Genomic DNA, 13,329 nt, shown 5'->3' on the forward strand with positions numbered 1-13,329 from the left:
AGCTGCCCCCTAGTGGAGACTGATGATTTATAACAACACAGTTTTTACAATTCATGCAACAAATCATTTGTATGTTTAACTGAACCAGGCATATACTTTAATTTTCAAAAACAGAAACTCTATGTCTAGGATACAAGAAGACTAGGAAATATTAGTCTAATAACATTAGATCAATATTTTAAGTAATATCACCCAAATGGGGTTGAGAAAGCACTCAGAAACATCAAGTGACTATGTAGGAAAACTATCCACCTTTACCATTTTCTGTGTAGTTAAGTCCCAGTAGAGATTTTTGAGGAGCCTGAACAGAGAGGGCTTTATTTTGTGTCCTATGGGAAAAGGACCCAATATTGCCAAATCCTTCCATTTTTAAAAGAGAAGCTGGAAAGCCAATGAATTCATGAAATATTCTAGTTTTCACAATGTTGTACAATAATTTTAAAAGAAAAAATGAATTCTGTAGTCACCTGTTTTCAAGTTCTGCATGCTAGACCACCAATTTCCAAATGGTAGTCCATAATTACTAGTGATCATGGGCAAAGTTTTGCTGGTTGACAATAAATTTTTTAAAAAGATGTCGTTTGTTTACTTTTAGAGGGGAGGGAGAAAAAGAGGGGAAGAAACAGCAATGTGTGAGAGGTACGTCAATCAGGTGTCTCTCACGTGTCCCCAGCTGGGGATCTGGTCCGTGACCCAGGTACATGCCCTGCCTGAGAAGAATTGGCAACCCTAAATCTACTGAATCACACCAGCCAGGGCAATTTTTTTTTTAAAAAAAGGACAATGGGATAAATTTTTCCATATGGCTAAATATATCTAGTATATTGAACTGCTTTCACCCTGTGATGATAGCCTTATATATCTTGTTAAAATAGTCTTGGTTTGGATTTGTATTTAGCTTTTACTTAAAATATGTTTTATTTTATGAAATGATGCTATAACTTCTATTGAATTTAATTGAGAAAAGTAAGAGTTGGTGACTTTACATTGTCTTATTATATTTAGTTTTGTTGTACTGGTTATTTAAATCTAAGTGTCTGGGCATCACAACACAATTATGTGTTTAAATAACACTAACCCCAACCCTAGACCCTAGCAATTGATGTGGAAAAAGTGTTGGGTGGAGAGAAATTTGAGGTCTAGAAGTGTGACTGTCACAGAGTGTGAGAACCCAAAGGAACTTCTGCTTCACTCCTTCGTTTGGTAACTGAGGGCACAGACTCCCGACAGGAACGAACTCACCCGTGGTCACCCAGGAGGTAGTAGCAGAACCTCACTACAGCCCGGTTTCCTGAAACCAGATCCATGGTCTTTCAACTAACTGCTCTGATCATTTCTATGTCAGCCAGATGGTACCCAAGGCCCTGCTGAGCCCGAGCGGTGACGAGGCCCGGTAAAGGGAAGACTTCGGGGTAACAGGAAGGGTGATTTTTGTAACTGCAATATTTACTGCAATTGTGAACCCCTGTAACACGCTCATTTCATTCTGGGGTATAGAAGTTTGCCCCTTCATCTGCTATTGAGTTGACTTTTCTTTAGGATGTTTCTTTCATGAGTAGGTCTTGGGAGTTAAAAGTATCTTACTTTTAAAAGCTCACTTACTATAATATTTGGCTGTGTTAGAACATGAGCTGATTAGCAAATGTACCACTTGACTTGCTCACTGGTTTGTCTCACTGCTGCAGGCGCTTATGTTCCCAAGTCTGTGTCCTTTAAAATTGTTTTCTTATTGTTTAGTCTTGTGTGTGTGTGTGTGTGTGTGTGTGTGTGTCTTATATCACCAACCAGTGAACAAATTTCACATGATTAGTAGTAATGTAGCTCATACTTTTCTCCGCTAGCAACTGTGGCAGGCACAGTGTACAGGTTTGCCCTTGTTAACAAATTAAAGAATGCCTTAATAAGCAATACTAATAACCTTCATAAATTGAGCACCTTGTACATACTAAGTATTATTCTAATTGCTTTTTTTTTGCATAATTAAAATCAGTCCAAAGATGTTTACTGTTTTGCCTCCCACGTGCCCCATGTTATATGCTGGGGATAAGGTGGGGATTGAATCCTGTAGCCTCTGACCACATGGAGTTTATAGCCTGAACTTCAGTGCCTTCCCTCACTCACTGCTGCTTCACCCCCTGACTCCTGCTAGGCTGAAACACACAGTTATAAATAATTAAGAAAATAGTTATAGTTATGCTAATTGCTGCAAAGAAGTGCTGGGGTCAGGAAGGACACAGAAAAGATGAAAATCAAGTTATGACATGAAGGATAAACAAGCAGTTAGCGAGGTTAAGGGAGGAGAAACAGTGTGTTGTTCAGAGGGAGCAGTAAGGGCAGAGGCCCGGGAGGAAGTAACTGAACAAGGGGTATTGAACAATGAAGAGAAGTGCACAAGGAGAGCAGAGAGGAAAGTGGCAGGATGACTTCTGCTTCAGTCTTGCCATTAAACTCCCATCATGCTTTGCAAAGCTCTTTATAATGCTTTCTAAAAGACATCTAGGTGCAGTCGATTACATAGTTTATATGTTATTTATCTTAAATAGGTCTTTTCCCACTGTGTCAAGTTCCTGGAGCACAGGCGGCCATGCATCTTTATCCTGTCACCTAGCGCTGCCCTAAACTCCTCCAATGTGCCTACTGTATCGTCTGTAAAATCTTGCTTTTCTGACAAGAGTTACCTGCTCGTGAACACAACAACAATTTCTTCATGGAGTCGAATCTGAATGACTGCATCCATCCGTTCACTCATTCATCCCTGTGATAAACTTTTCTGCGTGCCAAGCAATTTAGGAAATCTTGCGATTCCTCAGAGACTCAGTGTTTGTTCTAGACTTAACACTAAGAATAACTGAGACCAAAAATCTCATCCACAGAGCAATATATTACTCTTAGGAAGCACTTGAATTTTGTTACTGGATAATGATTTTTCTCTTCCTGGTTTAATTATACTTACATTTAAAAATCTGCTTTGTTTTTTTCTCCTCAGCCCATCTGCCAGGCAGCCTATCAGAATGACTTTGGTCAGGTGTGGCGGTGGGTGAGGGAGGACAGCAGCCACATCAACGTCAGAGACGGCTTTAATGGAGACACCCCCCTGATCTGTGCCTGCCGGCGGGGCCACCTCAGAATCGTTTCCTTCCTTTTGAAAAGAAATGCTGATGTGAACCTGAAAAACCAGGTAAGGCCAGGACACAGGAGAGGAGGAAGTAATTGACAGTGGTAATTCGCTTCTCCTAGCATCTACGGGAGCTCATGCTCTGCTTATAGCTCCGGGTACCAACCATTTTTCTTTTAGAGAGATGACACATACTGAAGATATTTGATTGGGCTACAAAGCCAAATAAAACATAGTTCACTAAGCAGGCATATTTTATGGGGAATTATGTCCTTGTACTTCTGAAAAGGAAGAGAATAGTTCGCTCTTTTGATGGGACAGAACTTCATTTCTTTGCCTTCACCTTCCCATGCTTTTCCTTGACCCCACCCCACCCCCTTCTCTGCCAGCTCCTCATCACGGTTACAGACGTAATGGGAAATGATTTCCTGGGGAAAAATATTGACCTGCTGGTGCTATTTCATTGGGTTTTTTACCTTCTATGTCAATATACTGATCCTTAGAAGGTTCTGTTATTTACTTACAGAATAAAAGAGTGCTAGTAAAAAAAATGCCAAGGACAAGTAAGCTCATGAACCAGAGGTTACCTGAAGCGTCTGTAACCTTAGTGCCTTAGAAAGGCACTAAGGATGCAGATGTGGAGTCTTCTGTCAGGGAGAACAGAATACGTGTCCATTGCTGTGAAGGTCCTTTCAGAACCCGTTTGGAACTTCCAACGCCTGCATCCTAGTAAAAGCAACCTTTAAAGTACCGGAGTAAACATAAAAAGTCATTATTTGTAATAATTATGAATGCCCTGTGTTCATTCATGTTCAGTGAAGAAAAACAGCCTGTGGGGTCCCCTTCCAAGTTAGCTTAAAGACCTACCCATTTAGAGCAATACTATATTATCAGAAAAATAAACCAGTGCTGAACTTTCTTATCTGTGAGATATATATACATGTAATTCTATTCTATTATTATTATTTTTTGCTTGGTTGAATTTCAAAGCCAGTCATGCCTGTTCTAAATCTGACAGATCTACAATAGAGCAGGACACGATCTCCTAGCTGAAGAACCAGGTGGTGGGGTTGTGGTGAGACCGGGTGGCAAAAACAGACATCGAGGGGTCCACATCCTCTCTCAAGAGACTTACTATTAGGAAGCTGATAGAAGGAGATGCTTGCCAGCACAGGGACGGGGCTGAGGAGGCACTCATATCTGTTTTGCAGAGAACCTGAGCCAGCTTCCTGGGGTCCTCTCATGTTACAAATATCGTGGAAAAGACTTCAGTGGGTACTTTAGGTTAATAGAGGTTTTAGCAGAATAACTGGTGTGCACTTCCTATTTTAAAAATATTTTAATGTTTTTAAAGTATTTAAGCTTTTCATATTTTTCTCAAGTATAATCTTTGTACATTAGTGATTTGAACCAGTGCTTTCTCATTTCTTAAATTTATGAGTTATTTTTAGCAAGGCGAAATAAAGGCCTTGAAAACAAAGAGCTCTGCTGGTGATTTGGATGCACAGGCTTAACAGAGAACACTGATTCTATGGAAGGCAAATTAAAACCTAAAGATAGCCCTGGCTGGTGTGGCTCAGTGCATTGAGTGCCAGCCTGCAAGTCAGAAGGTCATTGGTTTGATTGCATCAGGGCACATGCTTGGGCAATGAATTGATGTATCTCTCACTCATCGATGTTTCTCTCCTTCTTTCTCCCTGCCTTCCCCTCTTTCCAAAAATAAATAAATAAAATCTTTAAAAAGTGTAAAAATAGATATAGATACAGATACAGATATATAAATATATCTTGGTCTGTGAAATTAACCAGGCTTCAAAAAGAAAGCCAAGTGTTGATCAGGAAGGAGGTTTGAATGATTATTGTTTTATTAGAGTGCAATTTAGTAGCCCAATATGAAAAACAAAACTTCTTATGACTGAAATTATATTTTTAGAAGCTTATGTTAAAGACAAATGCAGAAAGGTTGACTAATCTTTAAGAAGATGTTCGTGTAGTTTTATTTATAAAAATCAAAAGTTAAAAACTCAAATGTCCAACAGGTAAGGTTTAGCTAAATAAATCACAATAGTTCTGGTCAGTAGAAAGATAAACAGCCTTTACAGCCATAGGTTTAAAAACATTAAATGGTATGGAAAATGCACGTATTCTAAATGTTAATTGAAAAAAAACAAATAATTTTGAAGATGCAGTATGAGCCTACATTTTAAAATTTCACAGTTGACTCTGGGCTGTTTGATTAATGGGTGATTTTAAATTCATTCTCTTATTATCTTCTTGCCTAGTTTACAAAACTTCTACAGGGAACATATATATCTTTATATTAGAAAAACAAAAAGACTTATTTAAGAACAGTGCCTGCCCCAAGGGGAAGTCAGCCCCTTCTTCTCTCTGGCCCTCCCTCTCCCCTCATTGATTTGGCTGGTGTTCCTGCCACAGCTGCTTTCTGCATTATACTTATTTGTGCCTGCTTCTATCTCCCTGGGTTGGTTTTGAGGCCCCAGGAATTTATATTCCTCACAATCTCTAGAAAGTTAAGTTTATCATCTGATAAATATTCATGTACTTGAATAATTCAATCGAGTTATTTCCATTCTTCTAACACTCTCTGTATGCATGTAGAAACACAAAAATTGCCACATGGTTAAATTTCTTTAATGAACAAACCACAAAATGAATAACTGTAACCACTGGTGATTGAGGGATAAAACTATAGATTTTTATACTGTGTTTAGTCCTGTGTTTATATCTTGATGTCTTATTATTTCAGTAGAGAACTAGGCAACCAAAATTTCATTCAATTAAATAAACAAATAAAACTCCTTAGGAATAAATTTTTGACCCATTTAGGACCGGGTCAAAAATACAAGAGGGAAGACGTGACGTGTTCAAGGCACAGTTGTGAAGGGTGAGAGCAAAACCGTATGTTTATAAACAGAAACAAGTTAGCTGGGGCTGTTCCCATTGTTATCACTGCTCTTACCAGCATTTGGATTTTCCCTTGACCCTTGTCCTTATCTTTCCTTAGTTTTTGCTTTAGTTTAGACAAAACTAAAATGCGTGAGAATCCTTCTTTTGATGATTTGTAAAATGCACATTCCACCTGTTACCTTTTCGAGGCCCTCCTCTGGCCTCTCCTTTAGACTGTACTCCATTCTAATCAGTGACAACCTGGGTTTCTTCGGCAAACATACTTCACAGAAAAATGGGTGGCATATGCACCATAAAAATGAAAGGCATAAAGTAAATTTTTTTGATAGGGTAGTCTTAAAGTAGGAAATTTGAAATGAAATATTTATTCATGGAGAATTCTTTCCTTGATTTGTAGAAAGAGAGAACCTGCTTGCATTATGCTGTGAAGAAAAAATTTACCTTCTTTGATTATCTCCTCATTGTCCTCTTAATGCCGGTTCTGCTTATTGGTTATTTCCTCATGGTGAGTACCCTTGTGAGAGCAAAGGCCAGTGAGCAGGAGACCCACAACATGACTGCCCCAGCTGTGCTGGCCCAGTGAGATGTAAAGAAATAGTAACAAAAGAAGCACTTGGTTTGTATTCTGTAAACGACATTTCCAATAGACATGCGATGCTGTGAAGCAAGGAGTAGCCAAACAAATTAATCAATAGTAAAATCATCTGTGTGATGTTTACTTAGGAAAAGAAATTCATCTTGCTTTAAATCTTAAGGAAGCACAAAAGTCCTGAATATTGAAAATAAAATTTCCCCTCCTATGTACTGTTTCTTTTCACTCCTCTTCATAAGAGGAGTTTGTCTTTGTACATATTTTTCTGAGTTTCTGATTATTAAGGACCCACCCTGGTTGTCAGTTAAGAAACAGAGCCCAGGAAATTTGCAGCCAGCATCTGACAGACACGGAAGATCTTGATACAGGGTGTGTGAAGCCCACCTTTCCCTCCGATGAACGTAGGCATGCAGTAATGTTGCTGAGAGAACAAAGATGTAGGTGGTATAGGAATGCAGTTCTATTATAAGAAGATGAAACTTGAGTTTTGTTGTTGTTTTTCATATAAAGCGACGACTTTGCTGTGACTCATTCACAGTTTTCCATATGGTTCTCCTGTGGCCAGTTCCGCCTTCGAAAGGTGATTCAATGGATGTGTAATTTACTCCAGTTCAATGACCAATCTCCCTTCTCTTTGTAGTTAATAGACTATGGGTGTTAGTTATTCCTATTAGCATAAGCTCCAGAATGAAGTCTATGAGTCAGAAATGTTACCACCTCCTCTGTTATTTAAATTTTTATAGAATTTGAGGAACTGCAATTAAACATGATAACATTGATTTTGATGCTTGGATTTATGGGAGAGAGAAAACTATAATTCACTGATAAACATATAATCTCCTTATATCCTTGAAAAGTTCTTGAAAAATTAGTTGTGTATTTAGTGCATAACATATAAATATTTGTAGTTTGGGGGCGGGGGGGGATCTGTGGTTCATTTCCAGACATTTTTGGAGATTATGAAAAAAACATCTATGATTAGCAAGGTTCATTCAGAATTTGTTGATGCACAATCCAGCTTTCTAAGACAGTCCAATGTTTAAAAGCTGGAAGCCTGGGCACAACTACTAATTGTGATCAATAGCCTGGCTCTGATGGCACATGAACTCTGTTTATGAATGGGGCCTGAAATGCTTAATTTGTAATGTATAAAGATTGAATGACATGAAAAGCAATTACAGGACAGAAGAAATTAAAGAGAACAGAAAGGACTGTGTTACTTCAGAAGAAGGTAGGAGAAAGTCAGTTCAGACACCGACACAAGAGGAAAGCACAGAGAAAGACCACTGGATGGAGCTTCCGAGATAATAAAGCGATGCCCTCCAGGACATGCCCTTCTGAGCAGGAAGGGCTGTGCTCCCTCAGGCAGAGATGTCGTAGATGGGGAGGGGGTGGCGGGGGTTACGATCGATCTGTCCTGTGCTCAGAATCTCAGGGGACTAGGCAGGAAAAGTGGATTTCTGAGGAGCCTACTTTGTTTCATCCTTTTGTTCAGTCAGTCAACACAAACTTACTGACCCACTACGTGCTGGCACTCTACTGGGTGTTAGGGATAAATGGTGGACCCAACAAGCAGAGTCCCAACAAGTGGACAAAGCATTCACTTTGCCCTCGGAGCAGTGGGACATCATTGGAGAGTTTAGATCCTGGGAGACAGGTCACTGCGCTTTGTTCTCAGGAGGATTTGGTGGGTCTGGAGTGGGGGCCCAGAATTTGCGTTTCTCAGTACCCAGGTTCTGGCGCTAGTCCAGGTCCACACTCCGAGAACCCTGGCTTTCCCTAATTGGTCTTAGAAAGGCTTGTAGAGGTGGGGGGATTTTTAAAAAGATCCTGGGCACATAGGGGTACTGGGATTAAAATTAAATATATTGATTGGAATAGTTTAGACATAAGATGAAGAAAATGTTTGTAAATAAACCTTGTGTATGGTTATTTGTAATAGGTGTCAAAGACAAAGCAGAATGAAACCCTTGTTCGAATGCTACTTGATGCTGGTGTGGACGTTAATGCTGCAGACCGTGTAAGTGTGTATTTTTAGTCATTTTGAAATAACATTCAAAATGGTATTTGTAGGTCATGTACTTGTCATCTGTAAAGTTGTTTGTTTTATTTTCCTAGACACTTCTGCATGTATTTTTCTTTTTTTTCACTGCCGGTTATGTGATCTTGAGGTTGTTTATATATGGCCACTAAACTTGTGGGAATACAATCTTTATTGAATCTAGGACATTTTTTAAAAAGCCCTGCTCCACCATGGGTGAAAAGTTAAAGAAGATGAAGAAGGTTCAGATAACCAAACTTGTTCTTGGTAGTTAAGAACCTTGAGTCAGAATGCCTATGACGTGTAAACTTGGACTTGCCATTTTTTACCTGTGTGCATTGTGGCAAGTTATAAACTTTTCCAGCTTCTGCTTTGCTCATCTGTAAAATAAGGATATCAATAACTTACAGGGTTGATTCATGTAAAGCACTTGGCAGAGTGCCTGAGACATGGTAAGTGCTCAGGCATTGTTAGCAGCTGTTACTACAGCCAAGATCCCAGCCAGCAAAGGGGGCTCCATCTGCAAACTAAGGAAAGATAAGGACAAAGGTCAATGGAAAATCCAAATGATGGTAAGGGCAATGATACCAGTGGGAACAGCCCCAGCTAACTTTTTCCTGTTTATAAACATAAGGTTTTGCTCTCACCTTTTACAACTGTGCCTTGAATGCATCTTCCCCCTTACATAGTCCTAAATGGGTCAAAAACTTATTTCTAAGTTTTATTTGCTTATTTGATTGAATAAAATTTGGTTGCCTAGTTCTTTACTGAAATAATAGGCCAGTCAAAATTTGATTAAAAAATGCAATACTCTATTTTAAATCCTTAATTTATGTTGTATATATCTGTGTGAATATTACCATTCTATGTCCTGTGATGAAGAAAACATCCCAATCCATTTCTATTAATTATTTACACTATTTTAGTTTGGGTCCGATTTCGTATCCGATGTTTAAATAGACGTAGTCCTTGTTTTCTCTCTCTTTGCATGTGTGTGTATGTGGGAGAGAGAGGGCGGAGAGAGAAAGAGAGTGAGTTTATGAAACGTGTGATTTTTTCTATTTCAAATGTAATTTTTGGAGTAATTTGGACAGACTAGTACTAGGAACCATCATTTGCTTAGGTAACTTTGAAATGTATTAAGATGTCACTAAAAATTAAGTAAAAGATAACTCAAAATGTTCAAAACTTTGCTTGTGAACAAAACTTCTCTAGGGTATTTTTCTAGTTATCTATGTCTATTCTATCTCAGTCTCTAGACATAGAATTACATCCCTGTGCACACTTGTACACAGATGTGCACATGGGCACAGATTTTTAACACATTTTTCAAAAACTACCTATATATTAAGATCCATTTTCCAACTCTAAGTAATTGTAGTGTATTGTACTTTTTAGACTCTTTATTTCACATGGAAAAATTCAGAGCTAGATTTTTCCACTCATCATGCCATCACTTAATAAAAAATATGAAATTATAGCATTATCCCCTGTGATTTTAGAGGAGTTTCTAGGGAAAAAGAGCCAGAGTTAATTCTGTTAATCTTGATAGTCAAGGATATTATTTCTTCATTTACTAAAATCATGGTTGTTTGGCTTTGAAAGGCAAAATTTTTAGCCCAAATGCCCTAGCTATAAATTTCTTTTGACCTGTAGTTAGTGTATTAAATTAGTGCCAAGAGAGTCGATCCATTATTTTATAATATATAACATAAACTGCAACAAACCAAGAATGGAGGACTTCTCTCTCTCTCTCTCTCTCTCTCTCTCTCTCTCTCTATATATATATATATATATATATATATATATATATATCAAAGTGCACTGGTCTTGTAAGTGTGCTTCTTCAGACTGGGGGATCTTTGATCAAGAATCATAGAGGATGATATCTGCAGAATGCCCCATGTGGAGACTCTAAGGGAAAAGATGGTAACAGGATCAAAGCACTAATTGGCCAGACATACGGAATTCTACAAAAAAGACCTTGGTATAATTCAGCATCAGCTTTTGGAAGAGAAAATGAGAAAGGAAGATATTAATGACTTACAGAACATTAATAACATACATAGTGAGACAGAAAAGACTTTAAGAATAGAAAAACATGTTGGGTGGGACTGTTTTGCTTAGTCGTACCCTACAAAATGTGAGGAGTGCTTGCTAAAGAAGCCAGGTGCTGCGGTCTGCAGAGTGGGATGACTCAGCTGTAACGTTGGTCCACTGTGTTTCAGTATGGCTGCACTGCCTTACATTACGCCTGTGAGATGAAAAACCAGAATCTCATCCCTCTGCTCCTTAAAGCCCACGCTGACCCCACGCTGAGAAACAAGGTAAGACTGTAGTCCATGGTTTATGGTATCTCCAGCAGCCTGATATTCTAACTTTGGACTTGTGTTGAATTAAATTACCATTGAGTGTGATGTTAACAGCAAAATTAATCATCCTCATTAAATACCTCATTTTTGCCATGTATAATGTGTACCCATGTTTTTGGCCCAAACTTTCAGGAAAAAAATCTTTTGTTTGAATTTTTAATTCAATTATTTATTTATATATAGATACTGGTTCTTATATCATAAAGGCAGGTTAGCATTTATTTTTAAACATAAGGATATTGGTATTGCTTTCTGGAGATATACTTTTAATGCATAAGCATAAATTAAAGAATTAAAATCATTTATATAGATATTGAATTAGTACTGCCTATGTATAATGCACATCCTTATTTTTCCCTAAAAATTTTGGGCAAAAAAGTACTCATTATATACAGCAAAATATGATAATTAAGTAATCCTGTTACTTTTAAAACAATAACATTTAAAGCCTTTGCCAAACCTGAGTGAGAGTCAATTAGCCTAAACTGATAACTGGACTCTTTGTATAGGCATTTGATTCTACTAGAGATAAATAACAATAATTTTTTTTTGTCAGGATGGCGAGAGTTCCCTGGATATTGCACGAAGATTAAAATTTTCCCAGATTGAATTAATGCTAACAAAAGCCTCATAATGCTTGTGGCCTCAGATGGAGAAGTAGAAAAAGTTAAAGGACTAGATTCCATCTGCGTCTTGGACTACTGGTCTGTGGGCCACTCAGCCTGGGTGCTGCCATTTTATGGGACCAGCGGTGGTTGCCAAGGATAATGTTTTTGAAGAGATTTGCAGTCATGTCCTCACTCAGTGGAGTTCACCATGGCCCTAACTCTAGAGGACACACTAAAGCTGTTGAAATTTCTACTCCAGTGAAAAAGGCGATGCTTCAAATTCAGTCTGTCCTGAAGAAGAGGATCAGTTATCTCAGACAGTGATCTGTTCTCTTTGCTGTGTGCTTTTGGAAGAGGCTGTCCTGTCTGTGCCACACCCAGGAGGCACTCTTCCTCCAGGCCCCTGTAAGTGGTAAGATGAAGAATATGTACATTTGTATAGAATGGTGTGTCTATGTGCGGGGGTTTGTGATTCACCTGTAAATGTTCCTTTGGCAAAACAATGGCAACCACATTTATCAGTTGTCAGTGGTGGCAGTTTTACACCCCAGAAATTGGCAAATGCTAAAACCAAGGCTTTTCTTTTTTTCCTGGAGAATCACTTTACCAGCACATTGCTAAACAATTTGCTGTCAGTTTATTAAACAAAAAGCCATCTTGATTTTGAGTAAGATTATGTGACTATCAAGATGTTTGTTTAAAAATATCTCTTGTGAATGCAAGGCAGCTATTGAACTTGTGAATTCTGTTTACTTTATTGATAAAAGTTTAAATATTACTGTAGTTTTGGGGAGGGGTGGGGGGAAAAGCAGAAAACTGTACTTGAACAACAATAAAAACATAATAAAAAAGAAAACCTAAAAAAATAAGTAAATATTACTGTAGTTTATTTAAATAAAGTATTCTATATAAGAAATACAGTTATATGATGAGATAGTATCTGAGTTATACTTCTAGATGAAAGAGAGAATATAAAATATTTGCTCAACTCCTTCATCAATGAAATAGTGAAAAAGTGTATCTTTAAAATTATTACATTTGCTGTGGCTGGTGTAGCTCAGTGAATTGAGCTCCAGACTGTGAACCAGAGGGTCACTGGTTCGATTCCTAGCCAGGGCACATGCCTGGGTTGCTGGCCATGTCCCCAGTAGGGGGCCAATGAGAGGCAACCATGCATTGATGCACTTTCCCTCTCTTTCTCCCTTCCCTTCTCTCTAAAAACAAATAAAATATTTTTTAAAAGTCTTAAAAATGATTAGATTTACAAATAAAGACTAAATCATGAATTTATTTAAAAATTTAAAAAATTATATTCTATTAATTATGCTATTACCGTTGTACCATTTTTCCCTCTTTGGCCCCCTCCACCCAATACCCCTCACTCCCCCAGGTTATCCCCACACCATTTTTTATGTCCATGGGTCATGAGTATGTTCTTTGGCTATTTCATTTCCTATACTGTACTTTATATCCCCAAGCATATTCTGTAACTACCTATTTGTACTTCTTAATCTCCTCATTGCTTCACCCATTACTCCACACCTCCTCCCATCTAGCAACCATCAAAATGCTCTCTGTATCCATGATTCTGTCTCTGCTTTTTTTGTTTCCTTAGTTTGTTTTTTAGATTCAATTGTTTATAGATATGTATTTATTGCCATTTTATTGTTCAT

The 13,329-nt window shown here is 38.0% G+C and overlaps 1 protein-coding gene across 1 annotated transcript in view; it reads left to right on the forward strand.

The window, feature by feature from the left end:
- ANKRD22 (ankyrin repeat domain 22) overlaps window positions 1-12,897 on the forward strand; it is a 31,093-nt gene extending 18,196 nt beyond the window's left edge. The window contains exons 3-7 of the mRNA XM_037156690.2: window positions 2,987-3,178; window positions 6,441-6,548; window positions 8,578-8,655; window positions 10,905-11,003; window positions 11,605-12,897. Coding sequence (XP_037012585.1) covers window positions 2,987-3,178; window positions 6,441-6,548; window positions 8,578-8,655; window positions 10,905-11,003; window positions 11,605-11,682 — 555 coding nt within the window. The 3' untranslated portion in view covers window positions 11,683-12,897. The remainder of the gene's footprint in view (window positions 1-2,986; window positions 3,179-6,440; window positions 6,549-8,577; window positions 8,656-10,904; window positions 11,004-11,604) is intronic.
- The last annotated feature ends 432 nt before the right edge of the window (window positions 12,898-13,329 follow it).

The sequence above is a fragment of the Artibeus jamaicensis genome, unplaced genomic scaffold (genome assembly GCF_021234435.1).
Source record: "Artibeus jamaicensis isolate MK-2021 breed Jamaican fruit bat unplaced genomic scaffold, CSHL_Jam_final contig_332, whole genome shotgun sequence".
NCBI lineage: Eukaryota > Metazoa > Chordata > Mammalia > Chiroptera > Phyllostomidae > Artibeus > Artibeus jamaicensis.